The sequence below is a fragment of the Tenrec ecaudatus genome, chromosome 5, assembly GCF_050624435.1.
Source record: "Tenrec ecaudatus isolate mTenEca1 chromosome 5, mTenEca1.hap1, whole genome shotgun sequence".
In the NCBI taxonomy this organism is placed as follows: Eukaryota; Metazoa; Chordata; class Mammalia; order Afrosoricida; family Tenrecidae; genus Tenrec; species Tenrec ecaudatus.
In genome coordinates, this window is record NC_134534.1 from 161,137,102 (window position 1) to 161,164,676 (window position 27,575).

The 27,575-nt window shown below is 42.3% G+C and overlaps 1 protein-coding gene across 2 annotated transcripts; it reads right to left on the bottom strand.

The window, feature by feature from the left end:
* Positions 1 to 25,720, bottom strand: NOM1 (nucleolar protein with MIF4G domain 1). Of its 2 annotated transcripts, none has more exons than XM_075550179.1 (11): positions 24,719 to 25,720; positions 22,554 to 22,678; positions 17,625 to 17,820; positions 12,170 to 12,493; positions 8,652 to 8,762; positions 7,703 to 7,870; positions 5,821 to 5,942; positions 3,648 to 3,780; positions 2,781 to 2,912; positions 811 to 920; positions 1 to 512 (listed from the first exon to the last, which is right to left on the bottom strand). In XM_075550179.1, the coding sequence occupies exons 1-11, from the start codon at positions 25,634 to 25,636 to the stop codon at positions 338 to 340; spliced, it is 2,514 nt and encodes an 837-aa protein (XP_075406294.1). In that variant the 5' UTR covers positions 25,637 to 25,720; the 3' UTR covers positions 1 to 337. The 2 variants fall into 2 exon arrangements, with proteins under 2 accessions (XP_075406294.1, XP_075406293.1); XM_075550178.1 differs by having other exon boundaries at positions 22,554 to 22,681.
* Positions 25,721 to 27,575: the final 1,855 nt, after the last annotated feature.

The following is a 27,575-nucleotide window of genomic DNA, read 5'->3' on the forward strand; positions in this document are numbered from 1 at the left end:
ACACACACACACACACACACACACACACACACACACACGGCGGCCTCATCTGGGTCAGAGTAGAAGGCACTGTGCAGGCTCCCAATGGCTGACTGCTGAAGCACATGGCCAAGCTTTTCCTTCGCAGTAACTCAAGGTGGACCCAAACTTCCGACTTTCAGTTAGCAGCTGACTGCTCCGCTACTTGTTCCACCAACTTTCTCTCCAGTTGTTTGATAAAAGGATTGAGAGCACAGATACAGGGTAACTTTGAATAAAAACATTCTCACAAACTTTAGAAAGCAGGACGACAGGCCGCTGCGCAGCCCCGTGGCCTTCACCTTCCACTCCTCCCAGACTACATTCTCAGGGCCGACTTTCCTTGCAGAGACTTGATTGCAAGGTCGGCTCTTTCTCTGAGGAGGGCGGTGTCCTCAGCACTCTTGGGGGCTTGGACATTCTTCAGTAAGAAGTGGCTGATAAAAAGCTTCAGACCTTCCCGCAACAGCCCAAGCTTCGGGTTGTCGGACACTCTGAAAGGAGTGACAAATTAGTTTCTTGTATCTTAAAACCTAGGATCTTGATGAGTCAGATATAACCTCCTTTCTTTTAAGAACAGAATTCTCCTCGAAGAACTTATATTCTATTTATTACAAATCATTGCTCGTTTAACATTAGGTGAGCTTTATGTTCCTCAAATTTAACACCTATTAACTGAAAACGAAGATCTATGTTTCTACATAGAAAGGGTACAACAACCTTTCTTTTACAAACCAACATAAATGAAGTGCTTCATCCCTTTCCCACACATCCGAGCAGCTAGGGACATACCTTGTAAAAATTAAACCAAGGTCTTCAACCTCTGTCTCTATTAAGAGCGTACGTAATACTTTCCGCAAAAAGTGTACTCTGGGTTTGTCCAATTCACTGAATTCAATTACCTAACAGAGATAAACATACGTTTACATGGATTTAGCCAACATTCCCAATGATTTCTAAATATAGTCAATTAGAATAAAGTTTTAGCTCCTGTCTTACATTTAAGTGGCTATTTCTAGTTAGTTATTGATTTAAAAAAAAGTAGTCATTGGCAAGGGTGTGGAAATATAGGAACTCTTACACACGTACTACTGGTAGAAGAAGTTGGTACCACCACTTTGGAGAGCAAGCAGTAGTGTCAAGTTTACGCAAGTAGCCTTATGAGCTAGGAGCTTAATTCCCACAGTTAAATAATATACAAGAATGCTTCAAAATGTTTGTGGAAAAACAGAATAAAGAGATAATGGAATTTTCCAACAAACGTTTGAGAGTCCCTCCCATTATCTTAATCTCCTAAGGACTCATTTTTCTAACTAAAAGCTATACATGCAGAACCTGGAAAACTAATAAAAATATTGGAAACAAGCTGTATGTTTATCAACAGGATCAATTAATACATACAAAATTTGTAGCAGTTTTATAGTGGAACACTACTCAGTAGTTATAAAAGGAGATACTAAGGTTACATATGTCAACATGGATAAACTGCAAATTAATTTGAATAAAAATGAATTGTGGGATACTAATATTATGTGGCAGTATAGCATGTATATGAAAGTTAAAAATATGCAAAACAGCATCATGTAGTTTTATAGATACATGTTAATATCGAAACCAACACCCAAATAAACAGTGGTTGCCTTGATGATTGAACAACTTTTTACTATGGTTAAGCCATTGAATTGTATGGTATGTGAATTACATGTCCAAAAAAACTGTTTTAAAATTAAAACACACAAAAAAAAACCCAAATGGTTTCCTCTGGGGAAGGGGCCAGATTTTTCACAATAAGCTCCAATTACATTTCCTAACATTATTTTAAATCCTGCTACCTTCCAGATGCTAGTTTAAGGCTCAATATCTGCATTTTTAAGTACAGTGGTCAAAACCTACTTTCACAAAACCGGAGAAATATAAGGCAACTTTGAGTCAATTCTCTGATGAATGGCATAAAAAGTTATTAAGAAGACAGGGATTGATATGGGAGCTGTAACAAAAGGCTCTAACCTAACATTTGTGAGGAGAGTGCAGTGCTTTGTTCTTTGGAAAAGTCAGGGTCGCTATGAGAGGGAACGCGTCAACAGCGCCCACCAACAATAAATGAAACTGCGGTGCTGGCCTAGCCTGCGGAGGAGGAAGACGCACAGCAGAAAGACGGAGGTCAATTCCAGTGAACCAACTCTAGTTTCCTTTGAGCCTCAAGCTCCCTAAAAGCCCAAGTGATATGTTGAGACACTTAAATCCCAGTGGTCCTAACATGTGGGCTTACCAGCCCACCTACAGTTCTGTGGACTATGGTCCAGTTCACGGTCATCCCGACGCAAACCCCAGTGCATCGGTATGGAGTTCCCTGCCTCTGAGGTGACACAGAAGCTCCCGATGCTGATGGGGTCAGGGTAGAGGGGAAGAACTGTGTCCTGTTGATTTAAAATATATCACAATGAGGAAAAATGAAGACATGGCCCCTACCTCTACAAGGTGATCAACTCTTACTAGCTTTCTCCTAATGTTATAGTGACCAATTCATGATTTTGTAAACAGACATGTATATTAGATTAACACAAAATTTGCATTTTTGTCCTAATTTACTCAGGTAACTGTGTGCTGTATGCTAATTTAGTGATTTTCTATGATGTCTATGATAATGAAAACACTTTGCAGGTATATTAGAAACCAAAGAAATGCAGTTTTTAGAAGAATAATTATAGGCACATATACTAACATTTTCATTGTTTTCAGTAATTCCATAGTATTATACACACCTTTAAAATGGAAAGTGGAAGTGATTTCGTTTTCAACAAGTTGGCCACAAGATGAAGCAAATTAGAAAAATTAGTAGCTGGCAAATTTTCTAACTCCCGGAATTTGTCCCATAAGCTGAATTGGAAAGTCATCTAACCAAAGAGTTGGGAAAAAAAAGAAAAAAGGTTTAGATGCAATAAATAATTAGAATTTCCTAATAAGAATACAACTTAAAGCTATTCTGTTTCTTATAAAATACACAAGTTTATTCATTTATTTTTAATATTCTAAAAATCAAGTCTTTTAGAAGCAATCACACATTTCCTTTCCAATGATACCAAAACCCCTATCTAACCCACTACCTGGGAGTTGATTCTGACTCAGTTACCCTAAACAGACTTTCTATGTCTCATCTTGCTCCCATGGAGGGGCTGGTGGGCTTGAGCCGCCAATCTTGTGTGCAGCAGCTCGGCAGTTATTCGACGGTGCCACTGGGACTAGAGACTGTTTGTACTGGCCTCATAAGTTTCTTTGAATTGCAGCTGTTCATCTCAAGCCAGAAAATAGTAAAAGTAAGGTTTTTAGGGATTTGTGTATAACATTACATTAGAAAAGAATGATGCAGTATACAACTAGAAAGAGGCTTAGTATAAAAATTACAATTGGCGATGAGAAAAAGTCGTATATAGCAAGCACTTTGGTTGTACAGCCAGCCCCACTTTCTACTGATGGTACCGCCTACTAGTCTCATGGCAGACCAATGAGAGTCATGTGATTCTTCTATCCCACTGGATACACTCTCTGGTCGGGGTTGACTTGGGGAAGGAACTGTTAGATGGAGTGAGGCAGACAGAACGCTTAGAATAAACCCTTTGTGGCATTCTTACCTGAAATCTCCTTTCATATTCACAAAGCTTGCTAGCCAAGAATGCATAGAAAGGATTATACATTTTCTCTTGAAGGCAGCAATCCAAGAGAACATGAACTATCTCTCTTTCTTGATGGTCCTTAAGTCCAAGTCTATGAAAAAAAATAGTAACTTACCAAACAAGCCACTCAAATTTCCACTTTTACAGCCTTATGTCAGAAATCTTTCGGACACAAATTGCCGCTTGGCAGTTTGGTGAAAGGAGAACTAGGTAGAGGAGTTGGTGGTATCAGGAGACATGAACTAGGCCTAGTTGTCTCCAATTTCTCTGAACTTGAATGTTTCTGAGTGTGGGAGGGGGTAAAAAAATATGATTTATGAGCTCTAATCTACCTACAAGTCCTATAATTAGTGTCAGACTGACAGACAAACAATTGTGTTATCACTCAATTGCATGTGCCCTTAAAGTCAGGTGCTTGCTATAGAATGACTATTTCTCTAAAAAAATAATAATGTATAACATATATACAATTCAACCTTTTTTTGGTATACCGTTCTGGGTTTTGATATATAGCAACCATCATGATTAAAATCTAAAAAGTTCTATTATTCCTCAAAATCCCTGGTGCCTTTTTGTAACCAAACTTTCTCCCAGGCCCCACGGAGCTGTTTTCTGCGCCTTTGGTTCTGGCTCAGCAAGAATATCACATAAGCAGATTCACCAAATATACACCCTTTGAGCTGGTGCCTTTCACTTGGCATAACCTGAGCTTCCCTCACGTGGCTGCGGACAGCAGAAATCGTTTCCCTTTAAGCCGAGCACCCACTGTATGGATGTAGAGTGTTCATTTATTCTCCCCTCCGTCCAGAGCATTTAACTTGTCCTGAATTTTTCATGATTAAGACTGACTAACTTTGGAAGTACACTATGCTGAAAGTTGTTCCAACTGCTGTCTCCACATACAGACAGGAAACATGAACTCGAAGGAGAAAAGTACAGCTATTGCCAAAATAAACAAACACAGCAACACCCCCCCCAAATAACCTGATAAAAAAACTGGCTAAAATCATACTTCTTGAACTAGAGAAATTGGTTGGTTGAAGGCAACTAAAATAACTAATTTATTTCGGTTGAATTGATATCAGGTTGATTAAACATTCAGAGTAGCAGCTATGAAATTCTGATGAATAAAAATGGAAAAAAGGAACTGCTTAATAAACAGTTTGATAGGCAAACATTTTCAGGACACGAAATCAAATGAGGGAACAATGGTAAAAGGAATTCTTTGTGTATCAAGAATGAGGTAAGGCGCTCCGACTACAGACCATGAGCCCCCCCGAGCCTATAACTAAGAGATGTGCCAGACGAATCATCCATGTGCTAACAGCGAGGCAAAGAAGGGCCACACTTCTCATTTCAACAGTGTTTAAGAAAATATGAGGCTTAAAAAGTTGTGGGAAAATAGTATTAAAATATAATGAAAAATTCTCATGAACTTTTTGAAGCCCTCTTGTAAAACTTCAGTGATCAGAATTCTGTAATTAACCACATTTTAGTTTTAAGGAAAAAAAAAGATTGAATTGTTTAGAACCACTATAGTCTCCACCCATTTTTAAACATCTTCTTATAAATAATTACAGAAACTATACAATTATTTTAAATGAAAACTTAGAGGTATAATTTTAATATTAAGATTTATATATTTTCATGCAATTCACTATAACCAACATCAACTACGAATGATCAACTGGTTATCTAATAATTTTGATCAAAACGACCCCAATCCTATATATCACAAAATGTTTTAATTAGTAATTAAAACAGCAACAAAAAATAAAAACACTAAACTAAATCCACGAGTTGATTCATATTCGTAGCGACCACCTAGGGCAGAGTGGAACTGCTCCACAGGGTTTCTGAGGCTCTAAGTCTTTACAGATACAGCCCTGGTTTTCTTTCACGGAGCAGCGGGTGGGTTTGAATCACTGACAGCCCACCGCTCGCATTGGTGGCAAAGTAGAAGGAACAAGATTGTTAACCAACAGGGATGCACGGACTCAAGTAGAGTGAGACAGGGAGGTAATTATACTTACGTTCACCTGACATTAGTTAAGTCATGTTAAAAAATATCAAATGAACATTACTTTTACATGTCGTTAAGCAATAACAATATATTTACAAAAATGCTCACTTGAGAAGCTTTTCAAATGCATCTAAAAAGTCTTCACTTGTCATTATTGTACAGAATATGTTTCTTCGAATGTCAGTGTTCATTCGTTGCTTACGGGCAAGGTCCAGTATCTTTGAACTAACCTGAAAGGAGGAACAAAGACATCACAGTTCATACATACAAGGGGGAGTCATTTTTAAACAGCACTGCAAATCACAGAAACCTTTATTGAACAAAAATATCAAGCTTCAAGCCTCCTGTTTCTTGACATAGCCTCTATCTAGCTCTATAACTTCTACAGGTGTTTCCCCACTCTAACCCTTTCCTGAATTCTTCACTCGATTTAACAAAATGGCAGTTCTGTCATTCTCGAGGGACTCAATTATGTTCCCTTTAAATGTTCTTTGGGTTTGGGAATCAAAAAGGAGTCTGCAGGAGTAAGATCAGGGCTATCGGGTGGACAGGGTAAGGTTCTCCAATGAAATTCTCATAGGACAGTCCTTGCTTTGAATGAATAAGCAGGTGCATTAAAATGATTTAAAAATTTCCTCAGTACACTTTTGTTTTTTCTTAATAGTGTAGTTTTTAATTTTCAGAAAACATCTTCCTAATAAGCTGCAAAATTGTCTTATTCCTTTCAAGAAAATCTATCAAGATTACCTCTCATGATCCCCCATAGTCACCATAACCTTCTAAGCTGACCTCTGTGCCTTGAATTTAACTGGCCTCACAGCTCCTGTTAGAAACTACTGTTTGGCCTTAGTCTCGAAGGCACCCTAAAAAGCCCGTGTGGCATACTAGTTACGCACCGGGTTGTGATCGGCAAGGTCGCAGTTCGAAACAACCTGCCCACTCTGTGGAGGAAGACAGGGCTTTCTACTCCTGTACAGAGTTAGAGTCCTGGGCACTCACAGGGGCAGTTGTACCCTGTCCTATCGGGTTGCTATGTGCTATAGAAGAGTGACTAATTGACTCGATGGCAGTGAGGGTTTTTTCTTTGTTTATTTTTGAGGCAATGCGACTGAGACACGTATATTTAGTGGCTACCCACTGAGGGTGGAGGTATGTTTTAGCACATTTTTGAGGAATCAGCCAGTGCCTGTGTCAGCTGGAGCCCTAGCAGCAATAGTTCTTACCTGGTATGTGTCAATGAAATACCTGTGTTGCTTGAAAAATACTACTTCATACTTTGGTTTAGTGTAGTTTCTAAAAAATAACTTATAATTTCTGCATGGACTTGGACTTAATACAACTGTAAATCAACACTAAATTATTAGCCTTGGGCAACCCTAAAAATATAAAATAAAAAAAGCAAGAGCTAAGAAAAGCCACTGGGGGTAAAAACACTTGATATAGAAAACTTTTTTTCACAAATGGTATGATCTGAATCAGTCTAAGGTAACAAGGAAATAAAATACACATTAAGTGGCATAGCCCGAGGAGCCTAAAAAGATGATTAAATGTCCTGTGATACTCTGGAAGGGGGGGGGGAACGGCAGGTGGAATGAACACTGGACAGAAAAAGGGTGGTAACAATTAAGGGAATACGAATAAAGTGTGGACGTGGGTTATTAATTATAAAATACAAATAAGGGCAAGAAAGTTTAACAATTTAAAACCCAAGGTAAATGAAGTAGAAGCATGTCATCTGGAAAACAGCATGTGCCTAAGTTTCAAGGACTGGTATTTGCGAATTATTATCATATGATCCCTTCATACAGTTAACCTTTTTAAAAATAACAAGCCACAGAAATCATATTACAGGCTTATGGCAACTTCTGTCAGGTCTTCAAACACCTCTCTGAGTAATTGGTCCACAAATAATCAAAGAGCTGCACTAGGTAAAGCAATATACTAGACAATATGAGGGACACAGAAACAGAAAAGACAGGCATCGCCTTACCGTCCCCATGAGTGGCTTCTGCTGGCTCTTACTCTCGGTGCCGTCAATCATTGGGGCTCCACTCCACGATGACCCGATGATCCACCAGCGGCCAACTTGCTCTGCATTCAGCACACTCTCCCAGGAGATGCGAAGCCGAGTTTCTGTACTCGAGCCAATGTTGCGCACCTGATTAAAAAAATAAACAGGACCTAGTGGAAATGTTTCTATTTTGTACTGCCTCCAGCCTTAATATTTTTGTTATTGGAGTCATGAGTTTGGTACATGAATATTTGACAGTAAAATCAGACAACGATGACAGAGCCACCTGTTTGGAATGATGCCAAAGCAGAGCTACATCAAAGCAGCACGGACGTCACTTTGTGTGCGAGGTCAACTGATAACAAACATGGCTCTATCATCCCAACAGCATTTTCTTTAGAACGTTGGTACAGACGAGCAAGAGCAATCTGAGCTGGTTGACACTTAGGGGCAAACAGTGAGTTGGACCATGCTGGCAGGCGAAGTGATTGGTTTTGCTAGTCAATAGCCAGTTTAAGGCTGGGGCTGAGAAATTTAATCTGACCAGGGAGATCAGTGGGACTCAACCCGACTGCACATTCCAAACAGCTGAGGAGTTAAAACAGAACAAAAACCCTCTCTTAGGCAGATCTTGGTATTTGCATTTTCAGAAAGCCACCAGATGAATATCTTTTGCAGAGTTCAGTGCCACTCAGTCAGTGACAGGATGCTTAACGTGTGATAATTTGTCAACACAAATGACACAAATAGCACTGAAACTACTCAGAAGATCTCCACATAGAAACACGAACTTTCTATTGGACATCTTTAGGACTCGTACTAACAGATATCACAGGACAACGGACTTTTAGATCCGGATCATTTTAATTTGAGCTATGGGTTCACGTTGACATGGAAGCCCAAAACACACCAGGAATAAGTTACTTACCAAAGCTCTTTGTAATTTCCTCAGTTTCTCCACAGGCTCAGGATCATAACCTGGAATTTTACGCATGTCGTTATTCTTCAGTGCCAACATGGTCTCTAGCATGAACCGAATCTGGAGGGGGTGGGAAAAAACCCAAATAAAATAAAAACAATTACTTCAATCAGGTTTCCTAGGTCGTCACTTGTACTTGTCTGTGAGTTGGCTGCTCAGGATGGCCTCCATCATTTCATGTGACGGCGTGATCACTCATGATAGGCTGGTTTCAAAGGGGTTATAAGATGAAGAATGACTAGGAAGAAGGACTGGCAATCTAGTTCTTAAAAAAAAAAAATCAGTGAGACTCTTACAAGTAGCAGTGGAATACTGTTTGATACAGTACCAGATGATGAGCCCCTCGGGTTGGAAGGTTCTAAAAATATCAGTGCGAAGAGCTGCTTCTCAAAGTACAGTCAACTTTACCGGATGGAGTTGGGGACCATCATTTGCTAATGTGGCAGGACTTGAGATGAGAAGAAACAGCTATAAACACCCATTAATAATTGGAACGCAGACTATTCAAAGTACGAATCTAGGAAAATTGGAGTCGAGAATGAGCAGAAATGCATAGATTCATATTCTATGCCTTAGTGGGCAGAAATGAACTGGCAATCCCCATTTTGAATCATATGGTCTGCTACACCAGGAGTGACAAACTGAAGAGGGACCGTCACATTCCTTGTCAAAAAGAACATCTCAAGATCTATCCTAAAGTATCATGCTGTCTTTGTTAGGATAATATCATATGCTGCTGAAGACGACTTAATATTATTATTCAAATTTAGGCAACAGCTAGTAATTCCAAAGATGAAGAAATGGAAGATTCTTTTAACAAGTTCTATAGGCTGAAATGAATCAAACATGCATTGATAATATGGGTGCTTGCAGTATGAAAACTAGGAACAAAGAAAGATCGGTAGTTGGAAAATATGGAGTTGGTAATGAAACTTACGCCAGCGATCAGATGATAGAATTTGTATAGTCAATGACTTATTCAATGCAAATACCCTTTCAACAACATGAAGAGCGACCTTGGCAAATGTAACACAACGGACACAAACCAAGGACATTCATTTTGGTCTTTGGCAAATCAGGTTGCTGTGCGTCAGAACCACCTCCATGATACTTCACAACAACCTTTAGAGAAGCTTTCTCCCATGGAGATTTGGTGGGTTTGGTCCCTTAATCTTCCAGTAACAAGTAACATTGGTTCACGGCTGTATATATTGCAGATTAGAACACTATTACTGCCACCTTATCTGGGAGTTTGAATACCACACAGACATGTTCTGTCTCAGTTTTTTTGGATGCCGTACCTTTCTACAGACCTTCAGCCTTCGTATAGCTCCCCTTTACTCTTCCTGAGCCAGCCGCCCAGTCTGGTAACTCATTTGTACTTGTAGGAGGTACTACCTCCACCTGTCTTCCAGGTCCATCCCCTCTCACTGTTATCCCTTCCTCTTGATGATCCTCTTCGTTCCCGTTTACTTTTAACCTATTTCCCACTACGAACCTTCTACCACTTTATAATTAATTTTAGAATATTTTCATCCCCTCCCAAATAAATCACTACCTATTAATAGTCACTCCCTACCCCCCAACTCCTCCAACCTATCTTGTGTTGTTCGGTGCTGTGTTGGTTCTGACTCACACAGCCCCGTGATGGCGCAGAAGTGCCCCCCTGCGTTTGCACAGCTGTCAGCCCCATGGAAAATGATGGCCAGGGCCTTCTCTAACGCTACTGGGTGCGTTCCAACCACGACTTTCTGACTGTCAATATTTTATTAAGTAATTACTGAAGTAGAACTTACTGCTCCCATCTCAAAAACAGTCTCTTCTATTCAACCATGTTCCCCACCCCCATTCCTTCAACACCCTCTTCTGCCAAGATTTCTCTGAACTTAAATATAAAGCAGCCTCAAAAACAATGTGTAAAAATGGAATTAAAAGGCAATGGAATTTTTACATGTACTTCATCATGTTTCTCCATAGAAGAGTGACTAATGACCTCTATTAAACTTGAACTACAAATTTAAATTTTGGTCCTTACCTTGCATGAGTTCTCAGCATTCAACACAGAGGATAAGAAAAAAAAACACTCGGCACTTGGCTTCTACAACTTTCCTTTCTGACTGCGTTCCCTTCTCAAAGGCCAGTTCTTCCTCCCCTCTGTAGTTAAATGCCATCAGTAATGTCTCTGCTTCCGGTCGTGTACCAGGCAATTGTAACGACTTCTAAGGCTTCGATGACCATTCTGCATGATGACGACTCTAACATCTTAGTCCACATTTCCCTTATATCATCTCAGCAACTAACCCGAGGACTTTCATTTCAGTGCTATCTCCTCTCTCAAATATGCTTCTCCGTGAACATTTGCTACCTGCACAGATGGTGCCAGCATTCACCTGGCTAGCTACCCTAGAAGCCTGGGGGTGACCCTGACTCCTAGTCTTTGTTCTTTCCCTGGCATCTAATGTATCCCTCACTCAAAAAAACCTTCATGTCATCAAGTCAATTCTGACTCATTGTGAGCTGTGGGAAAAAATAGAAAGGCCCTAGGGGGTTTCTGAGCCCTATTAACGCTTTACCAGAGTACAAAGCCTCATCTTTCTCCTGTGGAGGAGCTGGAGAGTTTGAACTGCTAACCCTGTGGTTAGTACTCCAATGTGTTACCCACGACACCACCTGGGCTCCTCTACACCCAAGTTCAGGTTAATTCTAACTCTGAAACCATGTCCACTGCTACCAGGCTAATCGAAGCCACCCAGTCTCTCCCCTCACCCGTGACTGCATCTCCCAATCTTGTCTAACATCCACTCTCCATTCTACACAGTAGCCTACGTGAACATTATAAAACATAGCATGACCTTGACATTTACCTGCTTAGAATCTCTCACCTGCCTGTAGGATAAAATCAAGTCCTTGCAAAGGCTTACTGTGTCCCTCAATGGGAGAACTCTGCCTATGTGTCTGGCCTATCTTCCTCCAGGATCTCCATGTAATTTTTTTCTTGGATTCTCAAAAAAGCCACATTCTTTCTTATCTGAAAGCCTCTCAGGTGCTGCTCCCAGCCTCAGTCATCACAAGAACAGAAGGAGGGGGGAACTACCATCAGCCCTTGTGTCACGGTTGAGGGAACCTGACCTGGCAGACTTAGGCCACGCTGTTGTTTGGCAGCAGGACATAAAGTCTAATGCAGGCCATGAGACACTTGGAACCCCGGCTCCACGGCATCCCTCAGTAAGCATTTTTCAGATAGATGAATGTTAAATAAATCAACTCTTAAATGCATCACTGGAGCACTTAGTAAAGAAACAGGGTTCTAGCACACACTAAGGATAAAGACATACAATTAGATGAAGCAGAAGATAACTGAAACCAAGAGGAAGTTAATGGCAATATTTACCCCCAATACTTAATAAGTTCTGGTTAGTTTGTGAGCATTTAGTCATTTATGAAGCAGCCCAAGAGTGTAACCATACCCTGGTCTGGTCCTGGAATTTGTTGCCGGCTTCACTGGCTTTCTTCTGAGCTTCCTCGATCAGCTCCTTAAGTGAGGAAGCATCGTCCTTTCTCAGTGAAAAGCCCACGCTTTTCAGCATTAACAGGATCAACTCAATATCTTTTTCTGTGAAAGTTACAACAAGTTTTTTCAAAATATCAAAGATGAGAAGAGACTGTACCACATGGAAGTTATATAAATGGGCAAGAATGGAAAACAGGTTATCGCATTCCTTCCCTCCACGTCCAGTTTTATACACGTCATCAAACTTCTTCACCACAACCTCCAAAAAGTGAGCACCAACCTGAAAAAAAGGAAAAATAAAATCATTAAAAGCACACAAAAAACCAACTTTACCAAGTTATCCTGAGACCCCGAGGTAGGCACTTACTGCTTACTTTATGACAAGAGGACAGTAGACAGTAAATGACAACATAAAGCAATTTGCCAGAGTACTTAATTGAGTACATATTGTCGATTTCTGTAAAATCAACAAGGCGACAGCCCAGACAATATGGTTCCTTGGAAAAATAAATTTGCTGAAAATTTTGTTTAAAACATGCTTCTATCTCTACATTGTACTACTAGCCAACAAAATTAATTTCTCAATACTTTTTTCCAAGTTTTTATTCTTAGCTCTTTTTTATAAGGAAGCAATAACATTGATGTTAAATACCAGCAACAAAAACCACACAACACAGTATCAAGTAATAATAAAGCTCTCAAACCAACAGCTACTTAAGAATGATCGTAAAGGACACATACGCAATATGAGCCAGCCTGTATTTTCAAAGATTCTTGTTTCAGAGGCAAGGCGGCCAACGTACGGCCCTTCAGGAACCAACAAAATAAACACGCAGCTAGTTATCTTTTAGGGAACAGCCTGTGACCCAGAAACTGCATGTTGTTTAGCAAAGCTGTGGAAAGCCACTAAAGTTTCATTGTTCTAATGAATTTCGATCCCAAATCTCAGAGTACTTTGGAAGGAGAGACTTGGAAGTGAATCCTGGTTTACCCACGTGCCCCAATCTCTGGGGTCTGCGCAAATTTCTGAACTGCTCTCAATTTCTCCACTCCCTGGAAAACCCGGATAATGAAACCTAAGGCCGAAAAGTGGTGGTTCTCATTTGTGTTATGATTCCTGTGACATGATCTTCTTTCACATGTCAGCTCAAGTTACGAGACAGGAAGAAGAAATGAATGGCAGCATAGGTCGAACAGTGGAAATAAGTTTCTCCACAGTCCACTTAAGACAAGATCAGGATTAAGGCAGTCAGCCTAGCTCTGGAAACAAAGGAGTGGGTACAAGGGTGCCTCTGTGATGGGATTGGTAGGCTGAAGAGATCCAGATTTGAAAAGCTAAAAGTCTATGGTTCTCAGGCTTCTGTCTGGCTGCTAGAGCAAGTGACAGAGCTAGTAATTACAGTAGAGGGTGGACAAATCTATTTAAGACTTATTAGCGTTAACTCTGGGACTCCAAGTGGGACTGACAATAGATGTGTGATATTTAAAATCATGGTGAAAACGAGGTCAATTAGAAAGGTTACAGTCTAAGGAGAAAACATATTCAGTGCTAGATTATAAGAACCAAATGCTAGAAGTAATTAACGTTGCTGAAGTGTATACTTAAAATTAGTTAAAATGGCAAATATAATAAATATAATAATAACTAAGCATAATAAAATTAAAAAATAACAAGTTAAAAGCTAGGAGCAGCTAGATAAAGGCAATATATTGACAGGAGAAAAGACTTCAAAGAGGCTTACTCGGATACAGTGGTTACATTTTTGCTGTTTAGACTTGTGAGTTGTCAACTGAAGTCCCTTGACTAAAGATAAAACTGAATATATATACTCTCCTAATATGACATAATGTGAAAATATAATTTATAGAGAGAAATTAGAAATACAGATGGCACAAATTAGACTCAGGTAGATTTTCAAGCACACAAATAAAATTCTTTAATTACATAACAATTTGAAAAACTTAGAAAAATGTAATCTCATTTGGAGTCTTCAAAATAAAATAGAATTCAGTACAGCACTTAACAACACAGTAACACCTGTGTAGCTGTGTGCTTACAAATAGTTATTTGAGCATAGGAGTTAAATCTGATAGGGGATTTTTTTCTCCCCCTCAGCAAACGTCTACACATACTTGATTCTTAAATGATTTTTAGAAGCAATTCGACAGCTGACACCATGGTCTTTGAAACATTTTTTTCCCTCTCTCCCTGAACTCCTAAGAGGATGTTTTTCTCATTATAGAATTGAAAGTACTTTAATGGAACCAGTTTCCTGAGAGCTCATCATACTTTGGCAGAAGTTTTAGTGGATGTCATTAGCTAAAGTACTATAATGACTTCCCCTTGGAACAAGTAATTTTGGTTATCCTTCAGGCTATTAGTGAAGGTATAAATGAGAAGTAGGACCAATAATTTCATGTTTTCAAATCAAGTAAATTCCAAGATGCTGTGAGTGACCATGGGCGATGACTTTTACTATAACTCACTGAAACACTTTTTTTTTTTTTTCTATACTACCATCATTTTGATGGTTGAATCTGTTCCGAGTACAGCAGTGTGATTTAGGAGAGAGGAATGTACTAAGAAAACCATATAATGGCACTGAATTATGGCAATCTAAGGGTACTAAGGATGGTGCTCAGTGATTTCATTACACTTTGTAATGGAAAAGAAAATGGAATTACAGCATTCATAAGGGAAAATGAGAATAGCTCTTAGAAACTTAAAAAAAAATTAATTCCAAAGAGTGGTTACCTAAATAGTTGGGGGAGTTGTCCCCCCCCCCCCCCCCCCGGCAATAATGTCTGCAGTTCAGTGCTGCCCAGGAGGCCAGCTCTAGTCTCTGTCTCCAGCTTCCAATGCAGGGTAGGTTAAAAAAATGTCCACAATGTAACTACGGTTGGGTAAGGAAAAATATAAGAAAGAAAATTATCTGGGAACAGAAATAAAATCTGCAGTGGAATGAAAAGATGCTAGGAAGAAAGTAGAAGGAATGGCAGAATTTCAACATGAAAAACCCCCTTATTAAGTGGCATAGGGATGACTCATTAGGTTGCTAAATGCAGTTTTAGCAGTTTGAAACCAACAGTCATTCCAAGGGAGAAAGACAAGGCTTTCTACTCCCGAGAAGAGTTACAGGCCCGGACATCCACGGGGCAGTTCTACCCTGCGCTACAGGCTCGCTATTAGCTGCCATCAACTCGATGGCAGTGAGTTTGGTTTTGAGCTAGTGAGTTGCTGGTCTGCATACTACAGACCAGGCGATTTTCTAAGCATATTATATATATTGACTCATTAAACTTAATGCTAAGAAACCGAGGCACAGAGAAATGATACAAGGTCACACAGATTAGAACTCAGGTAGTACTCTTATTACGCACCACACTACCCTCTTGTATGCTTCTCGTAATTTGAAGAGTGGTTCATTTTGGCCATGTTTGTCCATTTTAAAGTAAGCCTTTGACAGCCTCACTCTATAAGACTTCAAATAATTTTTAAGACAGTGATTAAGAATGTACAGATATGCTTTATACAATTGATGTATGTATATGTATGGATTGTGCTAAGAGTTGTATGAGCTCCTAATAAAATGTTAAAAAAAAAAAAGACAGTGATTAAGAGCAAATACTACAAAAATGAAATTTATTTGAAAAGCATTGTGGCACAAATACACTGGTTAAGGAGCTAGGTAAACAGATTTAGCTTACCTTTCCCAAGTCTTGGGGTTTGGGGGTTACCACATAACTGCTCAGCTCTTGGCTTGCTGCATGTATGAAGTGGGGGTTAAATCGCTGTCTGTCCTACTTATTTCAATGGGACGTTGCAAGGGTCAAAAGCTATGAAGACACAGAAGCGTACAGGTGCATAGCTGCAAAGCAGACTTGTAGGATGCTTTAATGCCTTAGGCTATTCTTTATTATACGAGAACACTAAGGATCAAAAGGCCAAGAAACATTGCAAGGAAACTCACTCATTCACCACAGAATGAATTCCTTTAGGCAAACTGATTTCTTTTAACATAATCAAATGAGCTATATTGTGGGAATTGAAATATCAGTGGGAAATTGATAATTTTACAATAGACCACTGTGGCAGTGACATAATCATTTGTCAATTTGAGGATTAAGAGTGAAGGGAAGGAGTCTCTGAATGGGCATGGCCTTCTCCTGAGGATTCTGGGAAATCCTGCATTCCTTCTTGAGGTGGGAGACATTGTCTCCCTCTCTGCTCACTCCCTGGGAGACTTGCAGCTGACAAGACACATGGACCTACCCTGATGCAAGCCCCGTAGAGACCCCTGGCAGTGCTGAGATGCTTACAACGCTACAGGATCCAAAGACTTTCTAGCCCCTGGCCTGTGATCATCCTGCATTCAGCATCATCACTGTAGTGTTTCGTGAGTCTGAAGAGGGCTTTATAGATTGGTATTGGACATATGGCTAATATTAGACTTAGGGGCATGGACCGGACTGCTGGGTGTTTTCTTAATGTAAAATTACCCTTTATATAAAACTTTCTTATACATGAGTTTCTATGGATTTGTTTCTGTAGCCTGCCCAGACTAACATAACCACTGAAGGAATCCTGGCAGTGCAGTGATTGCCAATGCAAAGGTTAGTGGTTTGAACCACCATCTCCATGGCAGAAAGAGGTGGCAATCTCCATGATTTACACCCACAGAAATCCTAAGGTGCAGTTCTCCTCTGTCCTGCAGGGTCGATGTGAGTCAGAATCAATCTGATGGCAGAGGATGTGGCTGTAGCACGAGGGTATTGGTGGACCAGTTCTAACCAAGGAGGCTTCCCTAACTTTAAACCATCAGGTCACTGAGCAAGGACAAAGAATACGAGAGGTGGGAGTGGATGGGAGACAAATACGTATTTGGCTAACTACTAAGAGCGACTAGGTCCCAACTACTTTAACACGCTGTCCACCTGAATCCTGACAAAGCTCCATGAGATAGTAACTGTCACCTGCTTCGGAGCTTGTGCCCTGGCACAGAGATGGCATATAACCAACTTGGAAGGGAAACTTGGCAACTCTAAGTTTGTGGTGGCATTTTTACTGATCAAAAATAATCAATAACTCAATACAAGTACCACAGTGGCAAAACCATGCAAATCGTTATACTTGAACATCTGAATAAAAATAAGCCAATTTTAAAATAAGGACTGGAATATGGAGGACATGCATATAGAGAACATGAAGGCAAGCCCAAAATGTCAGTCCAAAAGAACATAAATACAAAGAAAATCACAGCAGAATGGACCAAAGAAGAAAAAATAAAGTTGGCCCAAACCAAGTATCGAGTGAATGCTACTTAAAGCTATATAATAGAAAACAGTTACGCTCTATTGAAAACCAGCGAGAATAGCAAATGGTAAATTAGTGAGAAAAATACATGCCATACCTCAATTCCTACTGTGTGGTGAAGAATGCTAACTAAAAGAACATGCTCCATCATCAGCCTGGTGGGCATGACTGTGTCGGTAACACACGCACTCATGAGAACGCCTGTTAAAGTGTCGTTCATGTCTTTCCTGCTGTTAGCCATATACAGTTCCTCCAGCTGTCCACTTATAGAAGCCATGTTTGGTTCACTCAACCTGCACAGAATTACAAGTACACACAGGAAAAATGTTTAAGAAATAAAAATTATGTTCAGTTGAACTGAAAAAAAAAATCAGACTTATTCAATACCACCTACATACCCTACCTTATAAACACTTCGAGGCATGAGAATTCTTACCTTGTCCCAGTAACTGAGCACACACAGTACATAATTACAGTTCAACTACTGGGGAGTGTGGCATCTTTCTCTTTCCAGTTTGCAGACACTTCGATGAGGATGCTTCACTCTATGTATCCTGATTTGAAGCTCCCAGGCAAAGGTACGGAACTATCCTTAGATAGCATTTGTTGTTGGGAAAAAGTCCCACTTGACTATTTTTTTTGGTAAGATAGCATAAAACCTTTAGTTTTGCCCTTAGAAAAGGTGGCTCCATTTTACTGCGTGGGAGGGGAAAAGTACAGATGCACAGTAGGCAAAATTCCAAGATACACCGAAGCAGTGGTGCTCTAGTTTTAATGAAGTATTAGTAGTAATTTTCAATAAGTACCCAGTGTATGGGGAAGGGCAAAGCATGAGGAAAGCCTTGTGGTAACGAACAGTTGGGCAGGAATAGTGGAGGCTTCATGAATCCACGCATGTGAAACTGCAGAGATAGACACACAAGCAAGTGCAAAATGGGTGAAATCTGATTAAATGGGGGCTTGACTGCACATCCAATTTATTTAAATTACATAAAAAATAAGTTTAAATTTTATTTTAAGATGCCCTGGTAGCATCTAAGTTCAGTACTGGGTTGCTAACCACGGAGTTGGGGATTCAAATTCACTACTTGCTACTTAGAAGAAAAATGAGGCAGTATGCTCCAGTAAATACGTAGTTTCGGAAATCCGCTGTAGTTAATTCCACTCTTCCCCACAGGGCCATTCTGGTATGAATCGACCAACAGCAATAGGTGGGTGTACTGAAGTGAAATTCTTAATATGACCCTTCTATCCATAGCTCTGTAATTTTTGCCCAATGCCTGGCTAAGACTATGTAAATTGGATATGTGTAACACTAACAAAGAGAATCGGTCAGTTTTAGGTCCCCTCCTCTGGCTGTAAGAATGAGCCATCTCAGAAAAAGAAATGAGAAATCTACGACCACGAAAGAAGAGCCAGCAGTGGTACACGTGCGGGATCTCTGTGTGACGTGGTGGACGTCAAGACCAGAGGCTAGGTAAAGAGCGCTGAGCCTGTGAGACTGAACTGTGAGGTAGAGCAGGGCTGGCGTCCTGCCCCACAGAGGAAGAAGCCAAGGGACCATGTACCTGAGAGATGCAGGACTGGGGAGAGACCTGGCTGAGGAAAGGTGTTGCTATGGACCAAGATCACATCCTTCGTGTTTACTGATCTTAATTTGTGGTAACCAGTTAATATAACCCGGGAGCCCTGGTGGCACAGTGGTTATGTGTTGGGCTGAGATCTACATGGTCGGCAGTCCGAAACCACAAGCAGCTCTCAGGCAAGACAGAATGGGTTTTTTACTCCCATAAAGTTAGTCTGGGAAACCCATAAGGGGTTACTCTGTGTCAGCACTGACTTGGTGGCAGTGAGTTTGGTTTTGTCGCTAATTTCCTGACCCCTTCACTCCTACCCCCGCCCCCCTTAATTCTGAGTATTATCTGTGAGTTCTGTGGGGCCACTGCACCAGATGATTGCACCCAGCAGAAAGGAGAACGTAGTGGGAGGGTGGCTGGTGTCAAGAGTAGGGAAAGAAGGGTGGAAGCCCATGTGAACCCTGCCTGGCAGCAATGGGCCCAGACAGGTGAGGAGTTGGCTCTCTGGTTCCCTTTTGTAGCCACAGCTCTTCAGATAGGGAGCTGTTTCCTTGGGGTGGGGGATCTTCAATCAGCAAAATGCTGCTACCTTCTAGTGAGGACTACACAGAATCTCCTCGTAGTTTTTGCAATTCTCTGTGAATAATTATTTCAAAATACAACGTTAAATAAACAAAAAGCAATATATATTCAAATCTGGCAGATGATAAGTTGCTAGGAGTCAGGATAATGATGACTGATTGCCCGAATGATTGCAAATAGGGGCACAAAGGTGAATTAGAGAAGGGGCGTTGGCAAATGAGTGGTTTTAACTCTTATCTTCAAAACCAGAGAGCTCATAAAGGAACAGCTGACAAAAGCCCCAGCTTGTGTTTCCAAGCCCTGCTGTTGCTGGTAAGATAAGCACTGGACTAATAACCATAAAGTCAGCAGTTCAAATTCATCAACTGATCGTTAGGAGAAAGATGAGGCTGCCTGCTTCTAGAAAGATTCAGACTCAGAAACACTACAGTGTTATTATCTGTTGGCACTGACGTGTGGCAGGTTGTTTTACATTGTTTCCAATCAACTTTATGTTTTACTCTTAAATAATGCGCCCCCCCCCACACCAGGTATGATCATACACTCGGGAAGTGGTGATGAAAGACCAGGTGTGGGAGGGAGGGAAACTGCCAGTCCTTTTTCACCAGAGACAGACCACCCCACTCTCTTCCACTCTACTGACTCCTGTTTCTCCTTTGAATAACAAAGTGAGCGACATCACTTTCAAACTTGCAAGAAATCCAAAACACCAGCATCTTCTTAACTAGGCATTCACTGGGTCTGAAGGATAGAACAGATCACGGGAGAAAACGAATGGGGAGGAAGAGAGTGGAGCACATCCTGGCCTACCAGGCCTGGAGGACGAAGTCCCCACTATGAACAGCCAATGCACAGGGTGGACCATATGGCTGATCCCACTATGAGACAGGCCATCCCTCGCTGGCCCAGGGCCCTATGGGAGACAACACTGGAGACTCAGTGTTGGGAAAGGCCCGGACTGACTCTGCAACACCAAGGCAAAACACTAAAGGCATGCGGCAGAGCAACGGGAGGAGCAGACCATGGAGCTCCCGAGGGAGTGCAAAGGATAGACTTTGGGGCCAGAGCGTGGCACCCCTTCGGACTTGACTGGAGGACACACCTAGAGTTCAAAAATCAGACCTTGATCTATTTACTGGTTTTTCTTTCTTTTTAAATATTTTCCTTTTAATTGATTCTTTTATGGGTCATTGGTTTTCTTTTTTGTTGTCATCGTTGTGTTTTCCATCTTCACCTGTCTTCCTCTGCCTTGTTTTTTGGTGCATATTATTATCTCTACAGATCTATTTAGAAAAAATAAGCTGGATGAATAGTCTGGAGGAGGAAACAATGGGACCAATGGTTCCGGGGGACATGGGATAGGGGAAGCGGAGGTAAAGAGGTGGTGGTGACCAACCCAGGGACAGGGGAGCAAGAAGTAATCCAAATTCGTGGCAAGGAGGATGTGAGAGGTCTGGTAGGGATTCAACAAGGGCAATACAACAGAGAAATTACTGAAACCCAAATGAAGGCTGACCATTATAGTGGAACAAAAGGAAAGTAAAAGGAAATAGAGGAAAAAACTAGGGACAAAGGGTATTTATAGGTCTAAATACAGGCATGTACATATGTAAATATATTCATATATAATGATAGGGAAATAGATCTACGTACATATATTTATAGATCTAGTATTAAGGTAGCAGATGGACATTAGGCCTCCACTGAAGTACTTAATGCAAGAACACGTTGTTCTATTAAATTGGCATTCCATGATGCACACCTCCCAACACAAATGCTGAAGACAAAGGTGTGCATAAGCAAATGTGGTGAAGAAAGCTGATGGTGCCCGACTATCAAAAGATATAGCATCTGTGGTCTTAAATGCTTGAAGATAAACAAGTGGCCATCCAGCTCAGAAGCAACAAAACCAACATGGAAGAAGCACACCCGCCTGTGTGACCACGAGGTGTAGAAGGGTCCAGGTATCAGACATCAAAGAACAAAAAATCATATCAGTGGGTGACCACCTTCCCAATATGATCACTGAAGACAAATGTGTGCATAAGTAAATGTGGTGAAGAAAGCTGATGGTGCCCGGCTATCAAAAGAGATAGTGTCTGGGGTCTTAAAGGCTTGAAGGTGAACAAGTGGTCATCTAGCTCAGAAGCAACAAAGCCCACATTGAAGCACACCAGCCTGTGTGACCATGAGGTGTTGAAGGGATCAGTTATCAGGCATCAAAGAACAAAAAATCATATCATTATAAATGAGGGTGAGTGCAGAGTAGAGACTCAAAGCCCATCGGTAGGCAACTGGATACCCCTCAAGTTCTTAAATACTCCGCCTCCCTCCCCCCATCATGATCCCAATACTACCTTACAAATCTGGCTAGACCAGAGGATGTACATTGGTACAGATAGCAACTGGAAACAGGGAATCCAGGACAGATGACCCCTTCAGGACCAGTGGTGAGAATGGAGGGAATGTGGGGTGGAAAGGGAGAACTGGTTACAAAAATCTATGTATGGGGGATGGACAACAGAGAAGTGGGTGAGGGGAGACATCAGACAGTATAAGATATGAAAATAATAATAAATTATGAATTATGAAGGGTTCATGAGGGAGGGAGAAAATGAGCTGATATTAAGGGATCAAGTAGAAGGCCAATATTTTGGGAATGATGATTACAACGAATGTACAAATGTGCTCGACACAATGGATGTATGTATAAAACGATTTACAAAACCAAAAGAATAGACCAGAAAGGATCCAGTCACTATAATTCCGGCCCCCATCACTAATTCCTGGGGTAGAATTCACATTACATATTTAGAAAACCCCCCGTTTCTCTTAAGTAACACAACCTATCAATTTTACATGGTTACCTGTTAATTAGGCCTTTTACTTGTTTCTTTAGCCTTTCTAGTTCCTCCTTTTTTGTGGTATCTACAGGGTCCTCAGTGAGCTTCACATGAGGTGGAATATACTTCTGAGCACTGTCACAAAGGCTCTGCTTGAAGGAAAACATATTACAAATTAATATACATTAAAGAAGCCCCCTATTTTCCCTCGCTAAATGCACATTTAAATATTAAAGTCCCAAGAACTGGTAGAAAATATTAAACATCAGCTATTTACTAAGTGCCTTGTATAGCCTTCTGAAAAAAAACAACCCAAAAATAAAAACACCAAAAAACAAAACTCAAACTCACTGCCAATGAATGAATGCTGACTCGGTGATCCTAAAGGACAGGGTGGAAATGCCCTTGTTTCTGAAACTGTAACTCTTTATGGGAGTAGAAAGTCCTATCTTTCCCCAGAGCAGCAGCTAGTGATTTTGAACTGCCAGCCTTTCCGGATCGCAGCCCAATGTGTAACTACTACACCACCAGGACTCCTGATAAGTCTCCTATTCATTGTTTGTTACTGTCAGTACATTCTGTCATCTTGCTTTCCCCTCTGTACATTTGGTTATGCATCTCCAGCATTTATAAACCAGTCTTATAGTTGACCTTTCCTTATACCCAGGTTCAATTAACTGCAAGCCTGGCAATATCCCAAGCACTTAAAGGGAACTTATCACCAGCTTCCTATGAGCCAAAAATGAGTCTTTCTATTCCCCCAAGAGTTAAGTCTCAGAAACCCACAGGGGCAGTTCTCCTCTATCCTATAGGGTTGCAACGAGTCAGCATTGACTTGATGGCAGTGAGTTTGATTTTTGGTTTGGTCCTACGATAATTTCCTACTTGTTCAAAACTAGAACCCACACTTAAGCGATGAAATAAAAAATGAGTTTTCATAGATATCAAATGAGAGGTTACAAAACATTATTGACCAACACTGCCTGGATACCTAAAAGTTAGGCCTTAGGGACAAAAACATTTTCGAAGCGCGATTCTGTTAAGATTTTAAATTTCGTTGGTGAAAGCAAGTTTATGTAAATAGGTAATAAAACAAGTGCTATGCACAGGGCTCGTTTCAGATTTTCTATTAGTTGTAACTCAACAAGGTTTTTATTAGAGCAAATTTAGGATTGGTGATGAACTGAGGGAGTGAGCACAAGGTGCCAGGAGAGGGCCATGGATAGATGAAAGGCAGTTCATATACTGAAGATGGGGAAGGATTCCTAGAGAGGGTTGGCATTAATAAATAGAAAAACAGTCAGTGAGAAAAAGAGGGAAAAGCCTTCCAACGGTAGGGAATAAGCCCAAAGAAATGACATGTTTAAAGTCTGGATGCTAAAATAGTGAGAAGTAGAGAGAAAATGCAGTCACTTCATACTGCTGCCCTGAGGGAGGGCACACAGGGATGGTGTTTAGACAGGCATGGGGCCAGGCCGCACAGGCCTTGATTGCTTTGTCATGGAATCTCACCTAGGTCTTAAATGGGAGAAACTTCACGCAATTAGAGAGAATTAGAGATGAGCTGTTTTACTTTGGAGGCAGTTGGATAATTAAAAAACACAAACCAAACCTACAATGGAGGAAGAAGCCAGGTAGGGGGTACCCCGCTGCAGTTGTTTCGGATACATGTGAAAATGGCTAAAACAAAGCACCTGAGGTAGGAGCGAAGGTGTGTGTTGTGTGTAGAATGAAGAGGTTGTCTTGGGGCATCAAATAGAAATGTCAATTATGCTCCTGGCATAAACATGTTCTTCCCCCCACTTCTTTTCATTGTGAAATTTGAAACCATAAAGTAGATTGACTAGAAGACACACACCCACTTGATGTATCCAAGCTCAATCAGGTGAGTTGGTGACTAAAGTGCTTGGCTACTTTACTAGCGAGGTTCCAGTCCACCCTGAGGTACCTCAGAGGAAAAGCCTGGCAACCTACTTCCCCCAAACCCCTGAGCCATCGGAAACCCTCTGGAACTCTGGTCTACACCGACCCAAGAGATCCTCAGGAGCATCTGGAATCCGCAGCAACTGGTTTGCTTCCTTGGTTTCACCTCTATTATCAATATTGCCTTTCCTCTGTCCGTGGGCTCTGCGCGCCCACCGCTACTTGGAAGCGAATCCCAGGAGACCTGGAGGTTGCTCACAGCGTACCTGCTCGGTCGCGTCACCATCCTCTGAAGAACTTGCACTCTCTTCATCGTCCGCAAAACGGACTCTCTTCCCCGCTCTCGCCCGCGTCCCCTCGTCTGCGGGGTCTTCCTTTCCCTCCTCTCCACTCTCCTCGCTCGGCCCGCCCTCTTCCTCCTCTCCACTGGCTTCCTCCGAGTCACTCTCTAAGTCACTCTCGGGCAGTGTGGATCCGGCATCCTCCTCCTCCTCCTCACTACTGCTCTCGTACAAGCCACCATTCCCCGCAGATCCCAGGGCCCCCAGAATATAGTCCAGCCCGTCGCGGGCAAAGCTGAGCGGCACGGCAGCACCGTCGCCCTTCTTCCGCTTGTTCAGGCCGAGGCAACGCTCCAGCTTCCGGATCTCGCGGTCCTCTTCCTCGTTGGCCTCTAGCAGCGCCCGTTTGCGGGCGGCGGCGGCGGCCGCGGGCTTCGTCTGCCCCGGGGAACCCTTCTGACAGGCTTGGGCCTGAGGGGCCTTGGCTTTGGTTTGGGGAGGTCGCGGCTTCTCGGGAGGAGGGTGGTCTCGATTTACGGTCGAGGGAACGCTCTTCTCTTTCTTTTCCAACTGCGGGTTAGGGGGTTCCTGGGTCCCGTTGCGGGTCTCTGGGCCGGGACCTTGGGCCGAACCTGCCGTCCACTGAGACCGACGGGCTTTCCGCAGGTGTCGCTTCTCCTTTTTCAGCTCCTTGCGGCGTTTCTTCCCGCCCGCGCGGAAGCCGGACGGAGCGCCGCGACCCCCGGCCCGGGACGCGGGGGGCGTTCCCTTGACGCCTGCGGGGGCCTCACGCTCAGAGGTCGTCTGTACAAACTCCTCCACCGCCAGCTTGAGCCGTTTCATAGCCCCCTTCCCACCACGCCCTTGCCCGCCGGGCGGACGGCGCCCCGCTTTGCGCTTCATGCCGGAGCGCGCACGCTCAGCAAGCGGCCGGGCCGCAGACTACCACGCGCCCACGGGCGCAGCCATCTTCCAGGGGCGAGTCTTCCGGCCTGGGCGGGGCTTTCGAAAGGGGAAGGGCGCCGTTGAGCCCGGCTCTGTGCTCGCGGGGCATGTCGCCACCTGCTGGCCGGAGGCCAGCAAGACCCAGAGCCTCGATGTGACACGCTGTCTTTGGGGTGTGACGCGCTCAAGCCATTTGGACCTATTTACTTTGAACTTGTTGCGATTTGGATACCAGTTTAGAGACACGTTGTTTTCCACTCAAGCATCTATACACCCTTTTACTTTATGGTATGCACTGCAATCCTCACCAGCCCTCTTCCCGCTTCTTCCCTGCGATTCCCGTTTCCATTTGTTCTTTCTTATGCCTTCCTGTCATTCAAGGTTCACTCCTGGGACGGCTGCCCTTTTGATATCACCTGGTTGCTTGTTCTAAAGAGTGCATTCTTCCGCGGTGCCAACAGTGACAGGTACAGGGGAATAATGAGAGGGTGTCGCTTTTCTGAGCGTGTTTGATCAATTGAATTGTATCTGAGAAGAGTTACTGCGAGGTAAACAACAGGCAAGCATAATACTGGGGCAGGAGGAAAAAAACAGCAGAACCCAAATATATATGTGCATATATGTATAAATATACATATTTGAATATGTGTGTATTTGTTTATGTATGTATATATATGTAAACGCAACAAGGAAACAGATTGACTCTGGGCTTCTACTTAAATCTTACCTCTGTACAGGAATGGTTTGTTCTAATAATGTAGCGCTGTATGATACCCACCTCCTTCACAGGATCGCTGAAGACAAAATGGGTGCATAAGCAAATGTGGTGAAGAAAGCTGATGGTGTCCAGCTATCAAAAGCTATCGTGCCTGGGGTGTTCAGGGAAGCAACAAAGCCCGCAAGGAAGAAGCACACCAGCCTGTGTGATCATGAGGTGTCGATGGGAAGAGGTATCACAAGTTCAAAAAACAGGAATCCAAATTGATATGAAGGGGACTGGATGTAGTGGGCACTGGTCTCTCCTGACTGTGTCCAAACTATGCAAAACAAAGTCTTGCCATCCTTGCCTTTTAAGGTGATTGAAGTTCAGACATAATTTTTTAAAATCTTTTTATTGGGGCTCATAAGGCTCCTATCACAATCTTTACATACATCAATTGAGCAAAGCACCCTTATACATTTGTTGCACTTGTCATTCTCATAATTCACCTTCCACTTGGGTTCCTGGAATCAGCTCGGTTTCCCTTTTTTCCCCCCATCCCCCTCCCTCTCCGATCCCACCCCTGGTCCCTTGATAGTTTATAAATAATTATTATATCTTATCTTACACTTCCCCGGCGTCTCCCCTCACCCAACTCCCCATTGCCCATCTCCCAGAGAGGAGGTTACACATAGATCTCCGAGATCGGTTCTCCCTTTCTACACCCCCTTCCCTCCTGGTGTCGCCACTCCCACCGCTGGTGTTGAGGGGTTCGTCTGTCCTAGATTCCCTGTGTTTCCAGATCCCTACTGCACCGCTGTACATCCTCTGGTATAACCAGGTCCGCAAGGTAGAATTGGGGTCATGATAATTGGGAGGGGAGGAAGCGTTCAGGAACTAGAGGAAGGTTTTTAGTTTCATTGTTGCTACACTGAACCCTGAGTGACTCATCTCCTCCCCACTGCCCCTCTGGAAGGGATGTCCAGCTGTCTACAGATGGGCATTGGGTCCCCATCATGTACTCCCCCTCTTTCACGGTGATGTGATTCTCACCACCACCCCACCTTTGTTGTTTGAGACCTGGTCTCCTCTGCCCTTCATGATCACCTATGTTGGTGTGCTGCTTCCATGTGGGCTTGGTTGCTTCTGGGCTAGATGGCCGCTTGTTTGCTTTCAAGCCTTTAAGTCCCCAGATGC

Coding starts and splice junctions, on each gene's coding strand:
- NOM1 (XM_075550178.1), bottom strand. CDS start 25,636: ATGAAGCGCAAAGCGGGGCGCCGTCCGCCCGGCGGGCAAGGGCGTGGT. Junction 22,682..24,718: donor ATGGTGACGCGACCGAGCAG/GTACGCTGTGAG, acceptor TTTTCCTTCAAG/CAGAGCCTTTGTGACAGTGC. Junction 513..810: donor CTTGGTTTAATTTTTACAAG/GTATGTCCCTAG, acceptor CACTCCTTTCAG/AGTGTCCGACAACCCGAAGC.